Source organism: Micropterus salmoides, unplaced genomic scaffold (genome assembly GCF_014851395.1).
Source record: "Micropterus salmoides isolate LMB-PRFRI ecotype aquatic unplaced genomic scaffold, ASM1485139v1 Ms_hic_scaffold_14, whole genome shotgun sequence".
NCBI lineage: Eukaryota > Metazoa > Chordata > Actinopteri > Centrarchiformes > Centrarchidae > Micropterus > Micropterus salmoides.
The window spans coordinates 19,998,687-20,026,260 of record NW_024040485.1 but is presented as its reverse complement, the minus strand read 5'-3'; the positions used below and the strand labels follow the sequence as shown (position 1 = coordinate 20,026,260).

The following is a 27,574-nucleotide window of genomic DNA, read 5'->3' as shown; positions in this document are numbered from 1 at the left end:
ACATCCCATCTGCCCTGTGTGTCCAGAGTGTGGGTGACTGAAGTAGCTGCGGGGGGGATGAGGAATTATTGTGGAAAATGATAAGAAAACTTGTGATGTAACAGTCAGAGTTGCACTTCTGCTGTTCAAGCCGACACTGTAACATCCACGCCCTCCAACAGAATGAGTAGTAGAAGACGAAAAGAGGGGAAAATATAGAATTAAAGGACCTCTGTGACATTAGGAAGCGCCCAGAGGTATTTCAGTGAGGCAGAGCTTACTCTTGGCCAGGGAGACTCCGGAGGATACAGTGAGCCAGAAGAGGTGAGGAGAACAGAGGGGAAGAGTGTTAGCGTGGTAGGAAGAGGAATATTTTTAGGGTGGTCTGTTATCTACCGAGACGAGGGCGTGAGGTATCACAGCCGGGTCACATCGCTGAGGGGGGAAACAGCACGTTCTCTCCACTGAGACGGCAGATAAGGAGGAACAGAACAATGAGATCTCTCTGTCTCTCCAACACACACTCCACAAAGGCACGCATACACACTCAGAGTCTCACAACCACATCCACAGGAAGACTCACTGCAGATTCACTCTCACACATCCTCTCTCAGATTCTTAGAAACCATCAGACATGGCAAAAGATCACATCAGAAACAGGCCTTAGAGCACCACAGGTGACCCAGTAGTGTGTTATTGCTCTTCTGACTAGCAGACAAAATCAACATCATTGTAAAAATCTCTCCACTCAACTGTTTATCCCTGTCCTTCTTGTGCTCCCTGTCCCTCTCTTTCTATCTCTCCTCTATTGCCGCCCTCTGAAGATGTAAATGCCAGCAAAACAGATGGATGGAGAGAACATCTCGTCACTCTGTCACCATGTTTATGCAATCACACACAAACAACGGCACACAAACACACTCCACACACACACACACACACACACACACACACACACACACACACATATACGCTCCAGAGCAAGATGCTGATGGAGATTTTCTCAATCATCAAAGTGAGCACATGATGCACAGCACACGCACACACGTGCACACACACACACACACACTTTTGGTGTTTTTGATGAAACCTTCTGTTCGCTTCTTCCTTTGTTTATACACACGTGCATAAACATGGACGCACATCCACATGAATTGAGTCATTTGCCAGACTAGCAGCTGTTACGCAGAGAAGCGAGTACTAACGAAATGCCTCTGACATGCTAATGACGCTTTGTCGACCCGAGGAGTTCAACACACAGACCTCACACCGTACAGATTTAGAAAATCTGCCTATTATCTGTCATATAACCCAGAGAATACCAGTCTAGTCGTATGAATATTAAAATGGTTTTAGCTCCCAGTACGATCTAAGCACTCTGTGTAGGACTGCAAGCCAAATGAAACCCTCACTCCCTCCAGGAATATCTTAGCGAGGCTTTGAGGGAAGATCCTTTTTCAACACCCCCCCCCTTCCTTCACCACCGCCACCCACCCACCCAATCAAATCCTCACTGGCAGTGCGCTACTCCTCATCTCTCCTCTCTGTTTCTTTTGTTCATCTCTCTCAGCCGCCCACACACCTACCGTCCCTTGGGCTTTTCTCTTTACTCTCTTGCACACATGTACGCATTTACATTTGGTTACTTCGTATGTACTTCGCTTTATTTCTTCCTGTCCTTTCCATTCTCTTCAGCCCATTCAGACACTTGGAGATACTCTACTGTGTATGAAGGCAGATTCACATGCGCACATATACAAACAAAAACAGACACAGCCTATATTTGGTGCTTTACAATACAGATGTGTGGGCAGCAGCCATCTGGGGCCCCAAATCGAACAAAAAAGTAAGTGTGTATTGTGCTTCTGTGTGTGTTGATGTGTGGCGTAGGGCTAAGGGCCAAACTTAAAGTGTGGGTTTGAGGTTGAAACCCCCCTCCTGAGAGCTGGGAATCTCAGGGGAAAGTGGGAAAAACATCCCGACGGTCATCAATCAAAACTTTGTTGACACAAATGACCAGAAACAACGGGCTGTTCTCCATCCATGTCACTGTGTCACCTCCGCCCCACAACCATGTCCCACCCACCTGCGCTGCTGCCCCATAGGCCCTTGTCGTACACCGCTCATCCCCATTGGCCCATCGCTTCCCAAGTGAAATCGTGATCCCCTCTTGGCTAATTGGGTCTTTGTGATTGCGCAGTCTGTCGTGGCGCTGGGGGAGAATGAAACGTGAAAACGGTATTATTGTGGATGGGGGAAGAGTGGCAGGTCGAAGCGGGGAGATCGGTTTTGGCGTCTTAAAGCACCAGATGCTCTTCCTGGGTCCATTATGATGCCTTACAGGGGATCGAGATGGTTTCGGCGTAGCAACTGTGAAGACACAAAGCGAGATGGAGACCGGCCGAGATGGAGACTCGCATAAGCACATACATGCAAATGCAGGCACACAGTTACACATGCACTCACACATAGTTCCCTGTTTAAAACACTCTCCTTGAAATCTGCCAAGCACTTGCTATTCAGTGCTTTTTATTGCTCGATACAACAGAGGTTATCAGAACTTATCTTTGTACATGTTAAAGAAGGACTAAACAAAGTGGAGTACAAGCCCCACTAGATCAATGTATTTACTTCTTTAAGCTGTGCCTCCATCGAGAGGGATTGTTCACCAGAGTGTTTGAGAGAGGGAGAGTGTAGGAGGACGGGTCATGAGCCTGCTCTTTGTTTGCTCCACCATGCCTCTACACAAGACCGTAGTTCTTTTTCTTTATAACTGCCTTATTATTAAATAATGAATCTGCTCCTATTTCTTTATTATATCCATACTTATGGGGTTTATAGATAAAAAACTGTAGTTGACAGATGGTGGGGGATAATTGAAGCCCCTTATCCTCATCTTATTAGCCTTACAATAGCCAACAACCTCCAATGAATGCCCCTTAGTATTCACTGGGTTTCTCCTCTTTCCCACAACAACCATCAACAGGTGGCGCTGTTGTCCCACTCTCCGGTCTTTTGCTCCTCGGGACAAAGAGATTCTAACAACCTCAGGTGCCATAAAGGCAACCAAAATTCAAGCAGTTCAGCCCTTTATCAGGAAATGGCTGACACATTCATGTTTTGGTGTTCACGCGACAGCACATTTTTTTTTAAAAAGTGGTGGTGTGACGTTTATGACCCCATGCCTGCTGGCACCCTTCAGGGTTATCACTGCTAAATGACGTGCGAAGCCGACCACCTTATTAAAGAGATGCGCATTTGTTAACTGTCCTCTATTACTTAGATTAGTGGTTTCAAAGTGGGGTCCTAACTGGTCACACCGATGTTGCCTGGTGTTATTGATTCTCAGGGTCCACTGTTTTAATCCCTGGGGCCTTAAATAGTCCACCAAATTATACTATTTACAAAATCCATCTCAGTGTGGTCACTTGTCTTTTCAGACAGAAAAATAGACAGTGGAGATGATACATTGACGCTGATATGGACCACAGTGCCGTGTGTCATTTGGCTCATGCCATTTGAATTACCAGTGAGGGAAGTATCTGAGTGTAAGAGACCGCCCCAGTATCCGCTGCTGTATCCAACTCGCATTCACACTTGGGTTCATTCACACACACTTTTCCCACCGGGATGGAGCCGCTTCGGGCAGCGCGCAGAGCCAACGGGGAACACACACGCTTTCACACGGCACACATGGCTGCAAATTTATGGCGATTATTTCCTACGCTCATCTGGATAATAACATTAGTTTCAAGTTCGAGGACGAGGATTTATCCACCCAACGAAGGTAAGTAAGGAGGGGATCGTCCGACCTGGGTGGCACATTTCTGCTCCTGCACGCCGGGAGACACCGCTGCTTGCGCCTCCCGGATGGTCAAGAGCAGGGCGAATATATGCACGAAACTTGATCAGGCAAAAAAAAAGTTGGATTTGGACAACATGTCACAGTTCTTATCCCTCCTTGCATCTCGCGGAGTTGTGCCCCCAAGGAGTTCAGCACTATGTTCTCTCTTTCCAGTGGTGTCAGGAAAATCTTATGTTTCTTGGATGTTTCCACATGATGTGGCCACTGCAGCGCACGCTGTGGTGTACTGTGGTTTACTTTAAAGACTTACCTTTTATTCGGAAACAGTTAAATCTCCAAACTCACACTTTTGGTAGTTTTTTTTGTGTATAAGGTTTGATGTCCTTAAACCAACAACATTTGAAATGATGTAGACTCTTTACATAATATTATGTAATAGAAATGACAGTTATTATTAAAAGTAGTTATATACTATAGCAAATCAAGTTAGGTAAACTTCTTGCTAATTCTATATTCTTCCAAGCTGACCAGTCATTTATATTGTGGTGATCTTGGGATGTGGTAAAGTCTTCCAAGTGCAAAAATGTAACTTGTTTCTCACTGCTAAATAATTGTACTTTCTTATGTTAGTGAAGCAGTGTAGGCTGTTTGCCCTTAAACCACCTGCATGTGTGTATGCATTTTAGTGACCCTGCTGGATACCAGAACAGTGCCAGGAGAGCTGAAATGGGCAGCCAGTCCTTCAGAGGGAGGGGTGAGTGGGAGCTCTTTTTTATTTATTTATTACAGATACACTGTTTACAACCTGTTCTCTCTTTGGAAAACACTCACCCTATCTCTCTCACTTTCTCTCTCTCTCTCTCTCTCTCTCTCTCTCACACACACACACACACACACACACACACACTCACTCACTCACACACACTTGGTCTGGAAACTGTAAAGATTCATCCCACAGATTTTGAAATGTGCTGTTGTTCACCAAGCCTAAGTGCTAATATGAGATTGCTGGCGTCGTGTTTGGCACGCAAAAAGGCATAAACCAGCTTGGTGGTGGGTGTCGTTTTTCAGGGATTTTTACTACCATGCAGTTGCCAGAATGAATCCTGGAAATATCTATTTTACATTATATCCTCTCATCTCTTTGTACTTTTTGTTGGTACATTGTGCTCTGTCTTTATGGCCTTCCTCCTCCTCTCCCTCTCCTTCTCCTTCTCCCTTTTGCTCAGTGTCTCTCTCCTCTTTGTTGGTTTAAGAATTATTGGTGAACTTGACTCTTATTTCTTCAGTCACCATGCTCTCATTCTCTCACATGCTGCTTGATTGACGGGGTCCTGGTCTGCACGCACTGAGCTTTTGATTACAGAAACCCCCCACCTTCCTCATCCTTTAGCTACACACACACACACACACACACACACACACACACACGCACACACACACACACACACACACACACACCACACACACACACACACACCCCACACACGCACACACACACACACACACACACACACACTCACACAAAACACCATCTCTGTATAGATGGGGCAAGTGCAAAGCTTTTTTCCCCTCTGACAGCTGTAATTTCTGTCTGCTGACAAAGACTCCAAAGGAGACAGCCCATGACAGCTTTTTTCACAGCCCTCTTCCTCAATACACATACATATAAACATACAACACACAATGACGTTACCATGTACTCATGTAGGCTACTTATATTCACATACTGTACACAAAGGAGCACATAGTTACGGACTAAAGAGCCGGACCGATGCTGGATTTATTGAGGCCGATACTGATATATCTGATAACAATATGTCAGCCGATGTTTTAATATGATACTTTATTGTAAAAAAGAAAGAAAGATAATGCATTTTCAACAGTAAACATAAAAAAGAAAAAAAAAGAATAAAATCAAAACAAAAACATAAATAACGTCAAATATGCATGAAACATTTGTTGCACTGCGGTTTCTTTTTTGCATATCTTCTAACATCTACGTCAATATTAATTTATCAGCATTTATCATCTCTAACAGCCAATAAGATCAGTTCTGATGACATATCGATCAGGCCCAATTAGACACACTCACACACAGGACAACCCCCCCCCCCCCCCCCCCCCCAAACACACACACATTCTGACATTCTCTGACTCAACCTCTTTTTTTCTTTCTTTCGACACGCCGCATTTAGTGTCTATACAGCTCTCACTAGAGCAGATTATTATTCAGTGGCAATAAAAAGCCAATTTGGGGCTGGGAGGCTCAGCGGTCATTTGAAGGGTCACAGTACAAGGCAAACAGTGGGCTCTATTGAGATGGATGGTGCAGTGAAGGTTGAGCCTGCTTCACTTGCATGGAAACAGTGCCTGTAAAAACCTTGGAGCTGCAACAAATCTGAACCACTGTCCACTGCAGAATATTGATGCAAGAATGAATGTTAGCCTGCGAGGATTCAAATGACAGCAGTGAATTAGATGCCCCAGCATCTGAAATGCATTTAGACTTGTTTTTCTGTATTCATGAGCACCAACATTTCCTCAAGTGGATAGAACAAAAAAATAAGTTCTCCACAATGAGCATGTTTTTCTAGTCCCTACTATTGTGAGAGTGTTAAAGCATGTGTCTGCCAGGGCTAAAGATTAGAGTTAGTTAACTTTAGAGTTAAACTCTACGTTGTGTCACCGCTTTCAGTTCATGCCAGCACAGTATAAAAATACACGGTAAACATTTATCCACATTTAATTTTTTGTCAAAGTTGAATCATCTTTTGCAGCTGCCACCAGGGTCTATTTTGAAAACACTTACTTGGTGCATTCAAGTACAGAAACTCAAGACGCTTCCACATTCACATTATCCTTTTCACAGCATCTGCGTAAATTGTTTGTTTACATCACTTAAAAGCATTGCTGCATAGCCGCAAATTATTACATTTTAGATTTCAAATTTTTATTTTTTGGCGTTTAATGGTCACTGATTAGGATCACTTTGTATATGTTTTAATGATGTTTCAAGTATCTACAAATTGATTTTCACACTATTGGCATGAATTGAACCCTGTGGATGCCTTTAAAGTCGGAAATAGAGCTAAGTATTTATGGTACATATTGTAAAGTGGTGGCCTGTAATGTTAAGTATACTCAGTTTATTGTAAAGTGTAATCAGTCGACGCCATCACAAATGTAGGAATACATCTGTAAATGTGTTCTTCATTTGCAGTGGGAAGAGGTGAGTATTATGGATGAGAAGAACATCCCCATCAGAACATACCAGGTGTGCAATGTCTTGGAACCCAATCAAAACAACTGGCTGAGGACAGACTGGATCCCTCGGTCTGGCGCTCAGCGGGTCTATGTTGAAGTCAAATTCACCCTGAGAGACTGCAATAGCCTGCCAGGGGTCACGGGCACCTGCAAGGTACAAGGAAACATATTTCTAATGTCTTGACAGAGCCTAATGGACATTCTATGGGTTAGGCACAGTAGAAAGTTTAAACAAAATTTGATGATTCTTAAACACGTTAACTTATGCTAATTAGTTAGTGGACTGACTGCTGCTAATGGAGCTTTATTATATATTACAGCTGCTTTGACTCATTATCATATTAAGAGAAAAGATGAGCGCTGATGATGATAAATAGCTGCCTCAGTCTGACTTTTTTTGTCGCTTTTGTCTTGTAGGAGACATTCAATCTGTACTACCACGAGTCAAACGAAGACAGAGAGAGTTACATCAAAGAGAGCAGTTTCATTAAGGTGGACACTGTGGCAGCAGACGAGAGCTTCACCCAGGTAACACTAAACAACTGAGTCAGGCTTTGAGTTCTTTATGCTCCCTCCTCCGCTTTCTTTAATTTGCTCTTATCTTGAAAGTGAACCCCCCTGTGGGCACTTAGCTGTGATTTTTTTTTTATTTGTTTTACAAGCACTTTTATCTTGGATGTCCATTCTGCAGTCCCAGGAATGTTGGCACAGTGCTTTTGCTTAGTTCTTACTAAAATTAATTCTGATTTTAGCATTGTAAGCATTACAGATTATTTTACCTTTGTAATCAATAGAAGTCGATCTGGATGAGAGCCAAATGCTGAAAACGTGAAGATCAGCCATGGTTCAATAGCAACTCCCACGTTAGGTTGAAAAAGCAAACTGAGTTAATTAGGGCTGACAAAGTTTACTGCACAATTCATTAATATAGATTAATTCCCTTTCTCCAGGTGGACGTTGGTGACCGCATCATGAAACTGAACACTGAGGTGCGGGATGTAAAAGTCACAACCCGGAAGGGTTTCTACCTGGCCTTTCAGGATGTTGGCGCCTGCATCGCTTTGGTTTCCGTCAGAGTTTTCTACAAAACCTGCCCGCTCACCATCCGTAACCTGGCAACTTTTCCCGACACTGTTACCGGGGCTGATACGTCTTCCTTAGTGGAGGTCAGGGGGTCTTGTGTCAACCAATCAGAAGAGAGGGAGGAGCCTAAAATGTACTGCGGTGCTGATGGAGAGTGGTTGGTTCCTATTGGTGGATGTCTCTGCAACCCAGGATATCAAGAGAAGGGTGGCACATGTAAAGGTAAGAGATGCTGGGTACAACAGAGCTACTGTAGCATCATTTGTTGTTGTTTGTTTTTGTGACTGTCTGACTCATTGGTATTGGACTCGGCTCTCCGCTCCCGTTGTGCTGCCACTTCTGAGTCCCATGTCTCTATGAGTAACAATCATTAGTGCTCGAGTTAACAAGCTTTCCGTTAATGTTGGAAAACAGTGACAGAGATTTGGTTTGTGTATTAATTAACACCTGCTTGGTTATTCCGTGGATTGAATTAATTATTTTCAAGGATTTTGTTTAGAATTGTTGTTGCCTTAAAGAGGACACTCACATACGTTTAACCATGCAGTATGGTCCACAGCACCACAACATATTAGGGGGTGTTTTTTCCATCTTTTACAGAATGATAGTGAGATCAGACATTAATTCTACTCAAATTTAAGTTTGAAGATAGGTTGGCAAGACAAGACTACTGTGAAACTTATATGTCGGACAGGCATCTATATGGGACAGGCCTTCAAAAAACTCTTGCTCAGCAGGATGGGAATCAAATTGTGTATTTCTACCTGTATGAATATTACTTAATTACGTACTTAATAAAAATTAGGCTACTGAGTCACAACATTTCTTTCATCTCTCTTATTTAACATATAATTCTCGTAAAGCTGAATGAATTATACCTTGGTGCTCATGGTTCCTGTAAAATTAGCTGAACGATTGAATCTAACCAATCTAACGATGTGTAGCATATCTATATTTACACAAGTGTAAACATTTATATTTGTGATCTAAGCAGTTTAGGACTAGGGCTTTAAGATGTTTTCTGCATCCAAACGAACTTCTATAAAAACAGGCGTCTGATTAATTGTCAAAACATGTAGCCACACCAGGCCAGTAAAAGGGTCAGGCGTGTAATTGGGACTAGGCTTTCAATTGATGTTTTATGGTATGTAACAAACTGCAGTCCAGAAAAGTTGCAGAAAAAATTACAGACGCCTTAAAGGAATAATTCAACATGTTAGGAAATACAAATGGGTTGCTTAGCTTAGCACAAAGTCTGGAAACAGGGGGAAGCAGCAACCATCAAACAAAGCTCACCAATTAATGTGATATATCTTATGGATGCTCCGCTGGCGACAACAAGTTGCTGACCTAACAGCAGCCATCTGGACAAAAAATGTCTTTCTATCACTTACAAATCTGGTCTGAACTTTATGGTAACAAATATGCAAGCTGTTCTCACCTCTCACCAACATACATGTGGAGTGGATGACGTGTAATGTTTGGAAGTGACTGTTGTGATAGTGAAGACTACTGAATATGTGTGTTTGTGTGAGAATGTGGGATGAACAGGGGGACAACAGACTCGGTGGAGACACTTTTACATGGCTTCACTCCCCCTATTCAAACACATACACAGCACAGAGACACAACATGTTCGATCACACACACACACACACACACACACACACGCAGATGGACAGACACCAGTAGAGAAAAGGGAGAGCGACTCACTGATCTGCTCTCTCAGTTTTATTTATGAAGCCTATCCCAGCAGGCTAATTGTATAACAAACAGACCCATAATTCAAAGAGAGAAGAAGAGAAGCTGACAGTGAGAAAGACAGAGAGATGGACATAAAGGGAGGGATGCAGTTGGTGCCAGTTGGATGTAGAGGGGAAAAAAACTTGACTTTTTCATCCTCTTTGCAATAAGAACAGCAGTAGCCAAAATTCTCTGTGTGACAAACGTTCTCTAAAACCTTCACCTCGCTTGCCTCGTTTGTTCTGTCTGAAAAGAAGAGGAGGTTTGCGGGGTGGTCCCTGAGGCCTGAAAGATGGTGCTTCTCAACTAGATTTAGGAGAGACCCTTGACTTTGTTGAACCTCCAGCAGATGTGAAGTGCCATCTATCTATCTGCTGCTCTCTTCTCCATCTCACACTGGCTGTCAGGTTGTTGGCCGGGCTCAGCTGCCTCAGTGGAAATCCATCAAAGTCTGGATGAACACCGAATGCTGCTCAGCGAAAACTCTGACCCTGCAGTATTGGAAAGGCGCCTTGACGCTTCTTCCATTTTAAGTTTGGAATTTGCAGAGAGAAAGGGGGGTGGGGGTGGGGGCAAGCGGGATGGAGGGAAAAGGCAGATAGATTTCAGAGGAGATTTAGACGATCTGTCTCTCCTCCTGTCACTGATGTCTAAACGTTTCTGGATCTTCTAGACTCGCGTGCCTTCACTCAGTCAGTATAACAGACATGGATAGACAGAAACTGAGTATAGTTCGGAAAGAGACACTTGGTATTACGAGTGGGTTCATACTGAACGATGCAGGTAAAAAAGGAATCATGTATCCTCGATTTATGCATGGCTTAAAGGTTTCACATTTTGGGAAATAATGCCTATTCACTCTTGTAGAGAGTCAGATAAATAGGTCGAGGAAGCCACAGCTCCCAGGCTAAGAAATAGTCCCACACATATCCCCCCTGTATAACAGGACTTCTTGTTTCTTCTCTTTTTTTTTTAGCATATTAAACAAACAAGATATAGCATGTTCATTAGTTATCTATTAAGTACCTCAAATTATAGCAGCAAGCTAAATCATAGAAATAGTTAAAATTTTCTCATTCCTATCTGTTTTAAATGTCTGCCTGTTAAGTATATCATATATCTTAGTTAGATTGACTGTTATTTACATCAAATTTTTGCATTTCTTTTTATATAGCCTTACTTTTTTTCATTATGCATAAGTGTCCTGGTTGCAACAACCACAGTTTGCTTTTGTGTAAATATTTTTACTCTCTGCCTTATGCTTTTGCTTTACTAATACAATTTAGCATTCCCCAACACTCCTGTTGAATCAAACTGAAACAAGAGTAGACTCAGCTAAAACGGTGAAATGTGAAAAGTTCATTTTCAGTCTTGACACAGAGTAATGAGGATGGAGCGGATGAGAGGAGAAGCTCTGGAGAGGAAGAAGGGATTAGATGTTGAATGGGGCGAGAGAGGGATTGAAAGAAGGCCACTGACAGCAGAAGGCATCAATACAGAGCAGCCCCTCCCCCGCTGTGGGTTCGTCATCGGGTGCAAAAGGGGACGAGTAGAGAAACACAAGAGAGAGGGAACTCCCCTTCTTTTCTAAACCCGCGGTTAAGACCGAGGTCACGGCTGAGGCCGATGAAGACGTCAAAAACTCTTGACTGACAGCCACACACACACACACATACAGAGAGTTTAGCTGCAGAGTGCAGGGTCATGACCGAAGTAGATGAAGACGTCAAAAGTTTGACAGCTGCGATCCGTCTGGGAGGATCGGAAACGAGTAAGCAGAGACAAGAGGCAAAAAGAGGAGAAACAACAGAGAGAATTTGAAATGCGAGCGGTCGGAGAGGGGGAATGAAAGGCTGCTCTATCTTCGACCGTTCGCATTCTGCTTTTTATTTCACTGTTTCTCCACCAGCCTCCTTTTTCTGTCATCTGATTCTGCTCAGTTCTGCTCACTGCCTGGAAGGGTTGGAATCTTTCTGTGTGTGTGCGTGTGTGTTTGTGTGTGTGTGTGTGTGTGTGTGTGTTTCCTGCATCCAGAGAGATTTTATGGTTGTGTTTCTTTCCAACGCACCTGCAGTGTCTCGTCAACAGCAGAAAGCGTTTGGACGAGAGGGATGAAAAGAGGTAGAAGAGGGAGGCAGAGAGAAAGAGTGAGCGGATGATAGAAAGAGTGCGTAATCGCTGTATTCAGTCCCTCTAATTATTGCATCCCATTTCTGGACTCTGGACATGTTGGATTGCTGATGTAGTGTGTGTGTGTGTGTGTGTGTGCGTGTGTGTGTGTGTGTGCGTGATCATATGTGTGTGTACTGTATCTCTGATTTTCTGCCTAACAAAGCCCTCCCTCCCATGTACTCACAATTGGAGGACTGCCCAGGAATGCCTAGAGAAGAGTGTGGTGGGGCAAACAGAGAGGGTGGAGTGTGTGTGTGTGTGTGTGTGTGTGTGTATGTGCACGTATGGCAGGTGACAAAGCAGGCAAAGGAATGGCACAAGTGACTGTGTGAAGCAAGCCAAACCCAGGTGGGGGGAATGGTTTGCATTCCACCATCACAATCAAAGTGTGTGTGTGTTTCTGAATGTGTGTGTGCTATTGTCTCCTTCTCCCAGGTTGTTCTTAATGTAGAGGAGGTTTGCCAACTCCACCAGTCCGTCTGTAGCTCTCTGGCATCGGAACAAGCTGCACTCTCCCTCTCTGTCTTGCTCTCATTATCCCTCCTTTCTCTTCTCCAACTCTTCTCCCTGATCCATGGTCAGGGTTGGGGGGGTTATTGTTGTAGAGCCCCTTTCACATGCTAATGTTCGCACTGTTGGCTTTGGGCAGGCAGGCACAGACACGCGCGCACACACACACACACACACACACACGCACTTTCCCTTTAAACCACCAGTTTTTGTGAGTATTTAAATTTAGACAAACATAAAGCTGAGGCTTCCACTGAGCACATTCCTATGGTTTAAAATGCAAAGTGATGTGAGAAGCTAGTGCCCATGTAAGATATGAGATGATTCTGATAAGAATGTGAGTTGGGGGGGGGCAAGCTGTCCTTTCAATGAAGACTTACAGTAGGGAGAAGATAAGAATCATGGCTTATCGCCAGCATTTCTGTGGGTTTTAATTAACAGGGCATGACCCCTGTGATTAATAGTGTCCCTCCCTCTCGTGTGACAATCAATCCCTCCATCCATCCGTCAATCTGTCCCTCCCTCCATCCATCACAGAGACAGGTGTCAGACTGGAGTAGTCATGGGTACTTCCTCCATCTACACCCCTCTGCTGGGAAGGAAAAAGACATGGTGACAGATAACAAGGGGTCAAGGAGAATACACAGACACCCACACACATGGCTAAGACCCTTGTCGGCACACTGTATACAGTGTGCCGACAAGGCTCTTAGTTGGATTTGCAGGGAGCTGCATTAGCATTTTAGGTAGCAGAAGAATGCATATGCAAATGCCGACAATACTGATAGTAATCAAAGGGCACCTTCCCCTCCGCTTCTCTCCCTCCCCCTCACTCGCTCTCTTTTTCTCTCTTCCCCTCTTTATCTCTCGCTCCTTGTCAGTCTTTTTTTACCCCCTCCCTGTCTCTCCCAGTCAACCTTCCCCATCCTTTACACTCTCACTTTCCCTTACTTGTCTCAAGCAGAGGAACAGCTGATTACAGCTTATTCACTCCGCTGCTAACAGGCAAAACGTGAAAATGTGTTTAGACATGCACACATCTATCCAAGCTTTCCTTATCAGCGTGTGTGTATGTTTGTGTCCACGTCCCTCCCGGTTTACTGGTTGAGCTTGCGCTCTTCACGGCCCTTGGTGGTGTAGGGTTAATGTTGGGTTAATGGCACTCCTATGAGCTCTTATTCCAGGTCAGCAGCACTCCCCCACCCCTGTCGAAACCAGCACTAAAAAAGACACAAAAGTCTACAGACAACAGAGACAATAGAGACATAAGAGGGCGCTGAAGGAAGTTTATGGCTTCAAATACTTGCTCCTTTCTTTCTCTTCCTCCCTCATTCTGTCCTCTGCATTTGGAAACAAGAATAGAGGATTGGGTGGGACAGAGACGAAGGCAGTGTGCTACCCCCTGGCAGAGTCTTGTTTAGCCCTATAATCAACCTTTAAGTCCTTAGCAGGTCAAATACCTTTCTCTGTCTCTCTCCGTTTAATTCCCTCTCTTTCCCATCTATGGCCTACAAACCTACACTGATGATTAAAAACAAAGGAATATGCACAACAGAGGAAGAGTGATAATTTGATGATATCTGCACACTATGATGATCATTCACCACCTGAAAGCCAACCTTATCAGCTGTAAATGTTTTTATGAATTTACAGGTTTTGACTGCACAGTTTTTCGGCCGTGTGTGTTTGCGTGCAGTCTCACTTGAACTGATATCAGTATTGAGCCATTAAAGCTGCTGCCCGGCTTCAAAGCTTTCTGGAGGTCTGACACTTGGAGAGAAGAGGGATATATGGAGCTACAGCAAGAGTGAGAGAAGTATCAGAAACACAAAGACAGATAAGTAGAGGTCGAGGAGGAAGTGCACAGGGAGCGAATGAGGGTGGTTGTGAAAAATGTGAAAGGGAGGGCAAATGAGTGTGTGAAAGAGCAAATCTATGGAGGCTCGTGCAGATGGGGCAGGATGGTCGGTGTGAGTAGATTACAGAGGAGACTTCCTCCCTCTCATCATCTTGATGAGAGTGTCATAAAGCACTCGAACACACACACACACTCTCTCATGTACGCACACACACTATTCCCACATTCCTATCCACTCCCACTGGGATGTCTTCATCTCCCTTGGAAATGTGAAAGGGTTGGAGAGGGGTGGGGGGTGGGGGGCGAGAACCGGGAAAGATGGTGGGATTGAGGAAGGAGAGTGAATAGAGTGTGATGATGAAAAAGAAGGTGTTGAAAAAATGATTGCAGTGGAAACAAATGAAGGATTTCCTTCTGAAATTAAAGAGAGAGAAAAAAACATCTCTAACCAGCCACACTTTGTCTTCTCTTTTGCTCCACCAGTGGATGTCAAGCAGTATAATTATGCACTCATTTATTGTATTGTTGCTCTGTCAATGCTTGAATTCCTTGGTATACAGAGAGAAGATTTCTCTCCCTCCCCTCCCCCTCTGCCTCTCTCGCACCCTCTCTCTTTCTCTGTTGCTCCTCTTTCATATATTTAAATGTCAGTTATATTTGTGTGGGCTGCCGACACTGTGGAGTTTTGATGTATTCAGTTCTAGTGTTTCTGTGTGTGAGTGTGTGAGTGGGAGCTCATCAGTAAGTGTTCTTATAGGTGTTTCTTCTTTGCTCATCAAAGATAAAAGCAGTCCCCCTCCCCTTCACCCTATATCTATTTCTCTCTATAGAGTTTTCTTTACAGCTGTTTATCTTCAGATCGAAATGCAGTCCATGTGTTGATTAACTTGTTGTCTGGGCTGTCAGTATGGAAGACAGCAAAGACTGTATCAAGGGTCAAGGGTCAGCTGACCTGAAGTCATTGTCCCCACATCAGGAGGGACTTTAGTTACTATAAATTGATATTTTAAAGATAGTGTTTAAAGGAGTGTTTTTCATCAAGACACATTGTACACTGACAAAGCCAATTTTTGGAATATTTCTAAACCAACATTGCTTGACATTTTTTCAGTGGAGCACCATGAAACTGTAAATATGCATTGTCACCTTTGTGATTGTGCACAGTAGGGCTGCAGCTAATAATTTATTTTCATTTTTGATTCATCTGTTGATTCACTGATTAACTGTAGCAGCTACAGCAAAAGGAAACCACACATAATCTCCCACATCCCATGTTGACATATTTAAATTGCTTGTTTTGCCCCACCAACAGTCTAAAACCAAAAGATTCAGTTAACTATCATAGAAGACAAAAAACCCCAAAAAGATTTACATTTTGTGAATTGTAACTAATGAGTATTTGGGCATTTTACTTTGCTTAAACATTCAATCAATTATCTAAATTGTTGCTCATTAAATTTCTGCCAATGAATCGACTGATCAGCTCTAATAAACATTTTTTTGTCCATGTCCACATGATAGTTAATTATGAATGCAGGTAAAACTGGGAATTGCTTTTCAAAGCGTTGCTCTATAACACCACTAGTGGTCAAAAAATCCCACAGGTTAACTTTAAACAAGCACTGTGTTCAGTTCTTTTTTGTGTCTTTAGTAAGGTTTGTGTCAATGTGGCCTGTTTTTATCATCTTTGTCTGATGCTGGTGTACATGGTGAAGCATTGTTCCTGAAGTGGAGTTTTAAATGTGTCTTTGTCTCTGTCCCTCTGCAGCCTGCTCTGTTGGTTTTTACAAGGCCAAGTCTTCCGATGCAGGATGCTCCAAGTGTCCTCCACATAGCCACTCGCTCAGAGAAGGGGCGACTGTCTGTGACTGCAACTCTGGATTCTTCCGCGCTGACAGTGACCCTCCCTCCATGGCCTGTACCCGTAAGAACACACACACACACACACACACACACACACACACACTCACACACAGATAATTAATGTGACAATATGTGTGTGCATTGTTTGCAAATAAAAGCGAAAAAAGCACACTCATTGTCTCCCAACCTCTCTATCGCTACGAAACAGAAGGAGACACAAACTTGTCTGAATGCCACCTCTGTTTCATGATCCCATTACTTATGACTAAGCCACCATCTACATCCTGTCTGGGAGTGATAACTAAAGACATTGAGAAGTGAATAAATGTTCTCCCTCTCTCTCTCTCTCCCTCTCTTTATTTCTCTCTCTCTCTTAAGTATCTTAGTAGGTCCTGGTTGACAGAGTTGGAGACCTCAGTCTGTGTGTCATAAACTTAATTATGCCTATTTACAGCACATGGTTTCCTTGGCCTGGGAAAAATGAAAACACACACACACACACACACACATACACACACGAAATACCACAGAAGAAAACATCCAACCCATCAAAAACATCTCTGAACAGTATGGTTTTCAGTCTGATGCCAGATCTCTACATTTTAACTTGTGCCAGCACCTCACATCCCCCCCCACCCCACACACACACACAAACACCCCATATACTTCCACTTCCTTTCTGTGCAGTATATAGTGTAAGCTTGTTCATGTTTAAGCTTATCCCTCTCTCTTCTTCAGAGCCACCGTCAGCCCCGCAGCAGCTCATCTCTGTGGTGAATGAGACCTCGGTGGTCTTGGAGTGGGCCCCCCCTCGCCGGCTGGGAGGACGAAGTGACACCAGCTACAGTCTGGAGTGTCTCATCTGTCAAACAGGGAGCCACAGTCAGACTGGCGGTAAAGCTCTTCCCAGGAATCGTAGCATCTCCCAGCTTGAGGCTCAGCACAGTGGCCTGGGGATGCAGTCAGACCAGGGGATCGTGGGATCTGAAGTCCAGTCAGGGAGAGGCGTCTTCCAGAGCAGGCCAGTACCTGGCGACTACCCGAGACTCGGCTCAGGCTCCATCTCCAGCTCTCAGCTCTGCCTGCCCTGTGGGCCCGATGTGCTCTTCTCTCCCAGCCAGGCAGGCCTGAAGTCCACCAGGGTGGTGGTGAGCGAGCTCAGGGCCCACACACACTACACCTTCATCGTCCACGCGCGCAATGGTGTCTCCCAAGCCAGCGGTGCAGGGGCAGCCCAGAGTGTGTCTGTCACCGTCACCACCAACCAAGCTGGTGAGAAGAATTGTTTGAGTGTGATAAACACAAAATATGCTTATAGATGTCGTTCGTAAGTGGGTCAGCACAATGAAAACTGCTGTTCACTGCATGTAGGTCCACAGGTAAGCAAGCCCCCGTGAGTAATCTTCAAAACTGTGGAAGCATGATATGAACAAGCTCCGTACTTCTGCATACTTGCATGCTAAGGCTAGTATGCACCCTAAACACTTCAGTGCTGAAAAATAGCTGTTGTTGATGTGTTTTTGCATTCAAAATTATGGAGATGTATTTAGAATATACAATATACTTATTTTTTATGTCATAATGCTTAATGGTCCAATTGCATCTTAAGAATGCTTTCTTAAGATCCGCATGAGCCACGGGTTTCTTCATTTAAATAGACATGCTATACATTTACAATAAATTTGAAATGCAGTTAAAATACATTAGCACTTTTTGAAACATTAAATATATTACATTGTAATAATGTATTCAACTACTTCTATTGCAAATGCACATCAAATGCATTGATTGCATAATGCTACAATAGAGTTCAGTAGAAGAAAACTAATTTAACACAGACACGTCCATCACAGAACAGGCAGGACCTGTTTTCTCCACTTTTCTTGCTTTCTCTCTACTGGAAACTCTTGCTCTTACTATCACTGTCATAGTTGCCATAGTTATTACTCTGTCCTCCTACACCTAACAGCAGCTGAATTAATTATAGGGTTGTTCTCAAGGGGATGTCAGAAAGCATTCTGGGAAATGTAAATCACTGACTTAAATGCAAATAGACTCAGCCGGTTGGGCGGAAAGTAGATGTGACGTAGTAAATGACAACAGTACATAGCAAAATTGTTACACATAACAGCATTAATGTATCTCAGGGTGGGGTTTTCCTTTTGTCAGCTCTTGACCACGGAAGTGTGTGAGCACCCAGATTTTATGGTGTGTTTCATTTTAGTTGTGAAGGTGTCAGCTGGTGTGTGGCTCTCCTCACACATGCTCTCCATTAGTTTCAGTGTGTGCTTTTTTTGTTCCTTTTTTTTTTGTGCATGCTGTTACATCTCAACTGTCGTTACTTCGAGTCTTTATGGTGGCATTTTAGAAAACGGCGCACCTGCTTAGTTCCAGGTGCCCCGGGGAAATAACTTAGCTGTGTGTGCACAGCATGAGAGCTGTCTGGGATGTGTCAAGTCCAACCTGCACCACCATATGGCCCCGATATTATATGAACAGCCACAAAGGAGGACAGACACCATCAAGGGTTGGGAAAATGAGCGATGTAAGAAGAGAGAGAGTGGAAAATGAATAAAAACCAATGAGCTTTAGGTCAGTTCTCAGGTGCACTGGGTGAATGGGATTGTTGACAAACAGGCACCTACATACCATCTGAGCTGTATGCAGTGATGTCATCTTATAAGCCAGTTTGCCATTCTACAAAGTTAACCTAGTGTTACTGAATCATCTCCCCCCATCTTACTCTCCCTGTCAGCTCCCTCTCCGGTGTCGTCCATCCAAGCCACTGATGTCACCAGGCACAGTCTGTCGTTGGCTTGGCAACAGCCAGATCGACCCAATGGGGTCATCCTGGAATACGAGGTCAAATTCTATGAAAAGGTGAGGCGCCTGCAGGTTAATGCAGCTCAGGCTGATGTCTGGGATGTCAATACGCTGGCACGCTGTTTGTATTTCACTGATGGGGAAGATGGATTTGCAGTCAGGCATTGAAAAGAGCCCCTTCTCTTTGTCCCCTCTAATCAGGATCAGAGAGAGAGGTCCTACCGCATAATGAGGACTTTCTCTCGGATTGTCGATGTCACGGGTCTGAACCCCCTAACTGTGTACGTGTTTCATGTGCGTGCTCGCACAGCTGCTGGATACGGAGAGTTCAGCGCTCCATTTGAGTTCTCCACCAATTCAGGTATTCAGTGACAGTAATGTTGAGTAGTTTTTGATGATGCATTCAAATTTGTTGTTACAAAGTTTACAACTTTTCTGGTTGGTGAATTTTGGGCCCTTATTTGTTAGACCCCTTCCCTCTGATTGGAGAAGGAGTTAACTCAGCCTTCCTGCTGCTGTCTGTCAGTGGGGTTGGAATTTTACTGCTGATATCTGCAGCTGTCTTCATCATTAGCCGCAGGTATACACACACACACACACACACACACACACACACACACACACATCTAAGCATCCATACTGGCAGGCATGCACACCTATAAGCTTGTTAGGTAGACTAGAAGTTTCCCATCAATGCATCACTGACGTCAGTATACAGTATGTACTGCCTCTACCTTAACTACTGCTTTTGACCAAACTGCCTCAATGCACACAAAGAACACACACAACTCCCCTACTATTGTGTGGCTAAATAATGTGTGTGTGTTACCTGAAGCTTTGAAAGGGGATTAGAGTGGAGACAGTGATAATCCCTTTGTCCCTGACTTGTCATTACTGTCTCTTCAGCAGCACAGCTTGTGTGTCAGCTTCCGCTGGTGCGCACACTCTCACACACACACACACACGCGCAAAGCCCACAAACACACACATTTGCACACACACCTGCTCACCCACAAAGGTGTTTTTGACAGTTTCTTTGTTTAATGGAAAACACCTTTTATCTTGCGCTACCTGAGGCATCGCCCATCCTCCCTCTATTCCTTAAATGCTTTCATCTGCTCGCTCTGTCTTTCCTGCAGCCGGTTACTCTGTGTTCTCATTGTCATCGCTTTCTATTGCGGCGAATCCGGAAAAACCCAATGAATGCACAGCACTACTGGGAAAAACCACACAAAGTTAAAAACAAGATGACACGTGGTATTTTGTCAGGTGTCTTAACTGTAAAAAGCACAATAAAAACGCGTGAGAAGTGGAAAGAACTGGTCACAGGAGTGCTGTGACAGACTTCCATGTCTTTTTTGTGTCTGTGTGTTAAATGTCATTTCTTATGTCTCATCAGGAGGAGCAAGTACAGTAAAGCAAAGCAGGACTCAGAGGAGGAGAAACATCTCAACCCAGGTACTACACGAACACACTGTACTGTAAAAACAGACAGAGACAAAATGCTGTTTTTTTCCTTCTCTTTTTTTCAATCCACCTGCACACATCTTATACACATACTGCCAAAGACATTTACATAACATATGCAGCAGTTATACAACTCAAATCTCTCACCCTCCTCTGCATCCCGCCTCTCCTCCATGGCAGGAGTTAAAATCTACGTGGACCCGTTCACCTACGAAGACCCCGATCAGGCCATCCATGAGTTTGCCAAGGAGATTGATGTTAGCAGTATTCACATTGAGAGGGTTATTGGCATGGGTAAGTATGGCATCAGTGCTTGCTTGCTTGCGCATGCACACACACACAAACCCACACACACATGCTTACTTGGGGGGCTGACACTGCCGTTTGCTCTGTGCGTGTAGGAGAGTTTGGGGAGGTGTGCAGTGGTCGGCTGCGTGTGCATGGAAAGAGGGAGATCTACGTAGCCATCAAGAGTCTGAAGGCAGGATACTCTGACAAACAGAGGAGGGACTTCCTGTCTGAGGCGTCCATCATGGGACAGTTTGACCACCCAAACATCATCAGGCTGGAGGGTGTTGTGACAAGATGTGAGTTGTTGACAGAATCAGCAAACTCTTAGGAGTAGTAGTATTTAGGTTCTGTGCGTGTTGTAATTCAGCCTAATATTAACTAACTAATTAACTAACTCTTTACCTGTTTAGGTAAGCCATTAATGATCATCACAGAATACATGGAAAATGGATCCCTGGATGCTTTTCTTCGGGTACATGCATTTTATTACGTTGTCTTATTTTGACTCTGAAAAAAAGTCCAGCCTTTAGCAGTATTTTTCCAGTTTACTGAAAATGTACCAAATCACAGATCAGTGCTGACTGTCCAGCTAGTTGCAGAGGTTTATGTTAACCTCCTCTCTTGTCTCTACATTTCAATGTTTCAGAAACATGACGGCCAGTTCACAGTGATCCAGCTGGTTGGCATGCTGCGTGGCATCGCCTCAGGTATGAAGTACCTGTCAGACATGAGCTACGTTCACAGAGACCTGGCAGCTCGAAACATCCTGGTCAACAGCAACCTGGTGTGTAAGGTGTCTGACTTTGGCCTGAGTCGAGTTCTGGAGGACGACCCAGAGGCTGCCTACACTACAAGGGTAAGACACATGCAAAAATAATATATATACACACAAACTGGATGTGAACTTATACATACCATCTGCTGTTTGTTATTCTCTTGATTCCACATTTATTATTGTTCATCACTTAAACATTTACAGCTTGTTTATTTATATGCACTTGTTTCTGTTAAAAGATGCCTTTGAATTTATCTATCTATTTTCTCGATTCAGATAAATGAATCAATGGGGAAATCAACTGAGCCAAAAATCAACAAATGAAACAAACTAATTCCAATTTTTTACTAAACCAAAATGACTTTTACTGCTGTTTTTAGGAGGCCACTGGGACTTATCTTTCACCTGGAGGCAAGATCCCCATCAGATGGACCGCTCCGGAGGCCATATCCTACAGGAAGTTCACCACGGCCAGCGATGTTTGGAGTTACGGTATCGTCATGTGGGAGGTGGTTTCATACGGAGAGAGACCCTACTGGGACATGAACAACCAGGACGTGAGTAATACTTTTATTGTCTGAACTATGAGTTGCCTCAAAGACAAAAGAGTGAGCTCATTTATGAAAGCTTTTGTAAATTTTAAGGTAAATGTGAAATCAAAATACTGGGTCACCTCCACTGTTAATGTATAATGAATTCAGAGAATGACTGATTTAGATCAAGCATATGGATTACTCTTGCACTTACTAGCAGCACAAGTAGCAACCCAACTTCATAGTCTGATGTAGACAAACTTTACGACTTAACCATATTGTTTTAAACAGTTATTTAGACTTCACCCAAAATGTTCTTTAAGATTTCCCATTGCTTTGTAAAACTATGTACACAAGTATATAAGGTACGGTAGATCTAATGAATGTTTATGGTCTGAGTAATAACTCAAAGATTCACTTTCATATTCATTTCCAAATAAGAGGTTAATATAATACGCTCAACGTGGGCTTTTGCTTAAAAGCTGTCTGTGTTATTACTCATGTGGTCGCCCCCGTGCACTCTGTTGTGAAACTATGTCTATCAGATGTTAGCTATGAAGTTGATGAGTAAAATGTTAACTGAAAAGGAAGATGGCCAAAAATATGAACTCTCAAGTTTCTTGTCAAGTTTTTAAATTTTAAATAACCGTTCGTAACACAGTCTCTGAACACAGTAACAACCATTAACATTATCATCAATTACAGTTTTCTTAAAGATAATTTGTGTGCTGTGAGAAATAATGTTCAAATTAAACTTTTTCTTCCATACAGTCCACCAATTGGACTTAAACTAACATAATTTTGACAGATAAATAAATGAAAAAGGAGCCACTTCTTCAGGATGTTTTAAGAGAAAACTTCTAGAGGAAAATAAATTCCTCTGGGTGACATACTGAATTCTGACTCAGTGTCTTTGACCTTTGCACCATTTAAAATATAGTAAATTAAGCCTTTAAATCACCCAGCAGAAGGCCAAGATTTTGTTCACCAGTCACAGGATGTTTTATTGGAGATAAACATTTAGACTCATAAATTTCATAGAAACGGCTACATAGTGTTCCTCAGGCCAAGCACACACTATATAAATTTAGGGGTGATTTAGTTGTTCTGAACAGTTTTTGTGGTCTGAGACAAAAATCCAGTTTCAGAGCAAATTTGCAATCACTCTTCTATCAAAGCTTGTTAAGTTTGAGTAGGTCAAAGAGCCAGTCTGGCATATGGAAATTTTCAAACATGATTGATTTCATCTGCAGCACAGCTGTAGTCTAAGAAAACTTTCCTGATGAGCCATTCTCTAGATACTTTATCCATCTTATTTGCTTTCTTTTTCTTTCTTGAGGAGCAATTTGTAAATGCTGAGACCTAACTCCGATGTCCATCATGAGTAAGCATCGATAAGTGAATGTAAATAAATGAAGACTAAAAAATAACAGCTAACTAACTTACTTCATGGCAACAATAAACTACCTGTTTAAATCCCCCGAACCATTTAAACTATAGTTCCAAAACTTAGTGCTTATATTATCCTCTAAATAGGAGTAAGACAAAGGGAGAACAGGAGTTACAAAATCCATTGATATGAACCTTTTTTTAATGTTGCAGTATAATATTTTTAAGGCTCAAGAAGCACAGTTGTCTCAGTTGTGTCTGAGCGGGGAGCCTGCAGTGTCAGACTTTGAAAACCCCTGATGAACAGTATTGTCCCACAGTATAATGTACAAAGGAAATAGAGGAGCTGCTCACAGCTGCAAAAAATTAAAATAAATTGCAGATGGCGGTGAGACAGCTCTTCAGAGAGCTTGGAAAACAACCAGATAAGTAATACATTTTCAGCAAAAGGCTTTACATTCTTTTTGTGAAATTTAATGGGCGGTGGTGTTTCAAAGAGGCAGTTTGATTGATGTCTGTTTCATTATTTCCTGTACCAATCCTCGAAGTACAATGATTTATTTTATACTAACTGTAAAAACAGTATACTATGACAATAAGTATACAGTATAGTGTGTGCACTGTATACTCTTAGTGTACAGTGTGGAACTGGAACAAACACTGAGCTGTGCAAACTTCTATTTTTTCTTATTATTGTTTTAGTTCGGCATTCGTGAAAGTCTTATCTTTGTATCTAGCCTGTTGAAAAAATATTAAACCTCCACCTCTGTCCTTCCTTTAGGTGATTAAAGCGATTGAAGAGGGCTACCGTCTGCCTGCTCCCATGGACTGTCCTATGGTGCTGCACCAGTTAATGTTGGATTGCTGGGAGAGAGAGCGAGCAGAGAGACCAACCTTCAGCCAGATACTCAACATGCTGGATAAACTCATCCGTAACCCTGGTACTCTGCGTCGCACAGGAGGGGACAGGTGCATACTATTAATGTAAATACAGGCATAAATGATTATGTAGAAATACATACTGGTACATAAACTTTGATATCCGCATTCATACTGGACTCACACCCACATCTGCATTCTTTCACCCAGATTATTATGCCTACATGCAAAGTGCTTCCATTTCAGTACTTTGCCACCACCAACCTGCTTGCTCTCTCTCTCTCTCTCTCTCTCTGTTTACAGACCCACAGCCACTATGCTAGAGTCGGGGGTGAGTTCAGAGGTGTGTGTGTCAGTCGTACCGGAGGTGTGTGTGCCAGAGTGGTCTGTGTGTGAGTGGCTGCAGTCCATCCGGTTGGAGAGGTACAGAGACACTCTGGCAGCAGCAGGATACACCAGCCTTGACAGCCTCCTCGCTCTCACACACCAGTAAGTGCACATCCGTGTGAAAATGGATTAATATGGCGTTTACTCATCACATTTCTCAGCGCAAAAACTTAAGCTTGCACACACAGAATCACATCTCTGCTTTTACTCAACAGTCATGCTTGAGTCAAAACAAGCAACAGCAATTCTTTCGTATATTACAGTCAGAAGGAGAAAATCTGTCACATGAGAAAAGATATCCTACTTATTCAGTCTTCATAATAACATTAACACCTGCTGTATTTTGTGGTATTGTAGTAGCACAAACATGAAACAGCAAAATGTATTTGCAAACATAAAAGAACAGAGCATAAAACAGCAAAAAACAGGTTTGTATGAAGTATCTCAACAAAGAATGCATGAAAAAGTTTGGAAGAGAACTTTAAATTCAACATACTTTCTCACCTCCACACACCCTGCTAACCGCGGCGTGTGGAGTGAGGAGGTTTTGGGCACTGTTCTGCGATCCAATAAACATACTGACACCTTTACACTTTGTCAAGATGTCAGTAGATCAAATGCATTATATCAAAATAAAGTTTTGATGTACCTTGCCCTATTTAGTGTGTAATGTGAGCAGAAACCTACAGTGAAATACTCCTTTAATTAAATGATAACTCGCGTTTCACCATTTTATTTTCCCTTAAGACCCCAAATCCAACAGTGAATTTATCTAAACTTTAACTAAAATGGTATTGTGTAATGTTTTCTCTGTGTCACACAGCTCTGTTGTCATCCAGAATCATACCAATGCTTGGGTGATATATTTCCCTAATTTAAATGAATGTGGCCTTTGAAATTTGATTTAAAGCCGCTGTAAGTGCATTTTCTTGTCACTGAGCATGCTCAGGGATGTGATTTCTTGTTAACATTGCAATGCTTTGTTGCTTTACTCTTCTGTGTTTGTATTAGTTCTGAATGAAAATGGAGTTGCATGACACAAAGGCACAAACTATATCAGGCTTTGGCTACGCAGACAACTTGATAATATGGTTACAGCTTAATTGGTAGACAGGGCTGGCTCTTAATTGTCAGACTGGTGGTAAAATGGTTGTTCACATGTCCTTGAGCAGATGCTGAAGCCCAAACAGCTTCATGTATGTGTTTGAAGAAAAAGTCCCTTTGGACAAAAGCATCTGCCAATTTTCCTGAAATGGATGATAAAAAAAGAAAAATCCCGCCCGGCCTTATCCTTTGAATACTGCATGGTGTGGTTTTGTGTGTTTTAACGTACATCTTTGTCTCTGCACCCACAGGGAGATGGACAGACTTGGAATAATCACGCCGTCTCACCAGGACATTCTAATTGCTAGTGTGCAGCAAGAAATGTTGTCTCAAATGCAGCACATGCAACACACTATGGTTCCAGTCTGAGCCAAAGAGTGGATACAAACCTGTTTTGAGAAGAATTTCATTTACCTCATCCATGCACTTTAGAGGGCCTTTTCACCAGTGGGAATACAAGGAGTGGAGCAAAGTAAGTGTACGGTGTGAAAAGAGAAAAGAGAGAGAGAGAAAAGCAGCACTTTTGTGAACTTCTATCCCATGGAGTTTTCTAAAAAACCATGATCTGGACGTGGCCACAGATAGCATTAAGCTACTGCGAGCTTAGACTGAAGCCCCATCCTCTTATCCAGTTCTATTTTTCATTCTTTTATTATCTGTTTTGTGAAGGCTGACACATAAGGCTGTGCATAAGCAGAATGGCTTCCAACTTTTTTTTTGCTGCTTTGGGCTTGACTTGAATAAAATGTGTTGCTCATGTGTCTGCGTGTGTGTGTGTGTGTGAGGTGTGTGTGGCGTATGTTGCCTGAATGCACACAACATGGAATCTCCCCTGTCTTTGAATATTCTGAATATGCAAAGTTACCCAAGAGAGAGAGTGAGAGGAGCCGGACAGAATGTATCATTACGAGCTCTTACCTGTGTCATATTGGAAGATCATACTAACAAACTGTATGATTTGCTTGTGTTTTTTAAATGTTTTTATTTTTATTTTTAATTGTATGAATTATTGTTTCTGTTGAATTAGACATTTAGAGTAGAATGTCATCCATCTGTGTCAGTTGTATATGTCTCTTGTTTGATGCTAAGAATTAGCTACATGAAGAATTTTGTTTATTTATGGTCTTTTTTTTATCTAGTTTGTACATTGTAAAATAGAAACACTGAGGAAATATTGTTATGATTGCCATATTGCAATAAATCCCAAAACTTATCCATTTATGTAGGTTTTAATTTTTTTTATAAACAGAACTTTTGAATCAGTTGTAATGTAAACAGTGTCCGATGAAGCCTCGAGCACTTTGTGTTTATCATTTCTGAGTTTGGCAGAAGAAAGTGTCTTCTGTGAAATCTGAGACTCAGAGGTGCCTGTAACAAGGAAAACAACTCCAGAAGAACACCCAGCTGAAATGCTGCTGGTGTAATCACACACAGTGTTTGTGTGTGTGAAAGAGAGGACAGAGACAGAGAGATGAGTAGTAGAGCAAAAACTGAGAGGAGAAAGAGAGCTTGAATTAAAAGGAGGGAAAATTAAGAGTGGGCTGTCACCGTGAGCGTCTGTGTGGCATCATGTTTTTTGTCGGCTAAATTGGGCTGACTTTGCTGTGCAAACTTGTCGAATCAGCAAACATCTGTCTCCCACTACA

General features: G+C 42.8%; 1 protein-coding gene across 3 annotated transcripts; it reads left to right on the top strand.

The window, feature by feature from the left end:
* The first annotated feature begins 3,299 nt into the window (after positions 1–3,299).
* LOC119902195 (ephrin type-A receptor 4-like) lies at positions 3,300–27,149 on the top strand. 3 transcript variants are annotated; one of them, XM_038718207.1, is made up of 19 exons: positions 3,301–3,766; positions 4,471–4,538; positions 7,008–7,205; positions 7,469–7,579; positions 8,002–8,356; positions 16,186–16,341; positions 17,019–17,552; positions 19,036–19,160; positions 19,305–19,464; positions 19,572–19,683; positions 20,503–20,561; positions 20,751–20,864; positions 20,972–21,157; positions 21,272–21,333; positions 21,508–21,717; positions 22,017–22,193; positions 24,340–24,542; positions 24,741–24,926; positions 26,180–27,149. In XM_038718207.1, exons 1-19 carry the CDS (start codon positions 3,610–3,612, stop codon positions 26,295–26,297), a joined length of 3,291 nt encoding a protein of 1,096 aa, XP_038574135.1. In that variant the 5' UTR covers positions 3,301–3,609; the 3' UTR covers positions 26,298–27,149. The 3 variants fall into 3 exon arrangements, with proteins under 3 accessions (XP_038574137.1, XP_038574135.1, XP_038574136.1); XM_038718208.1 differs by having other exon boundaries at positions 3,610–3,766; positions 24,340–24,527; XM_038718209.1 differs by lacking the exon at positions 26,180–27,149 and having other exon boundaries at positions 3,300–3,766; positions 24,741–24,930.
* Positions 27,150–27,574: the final 425 nt, after the last annotated feature.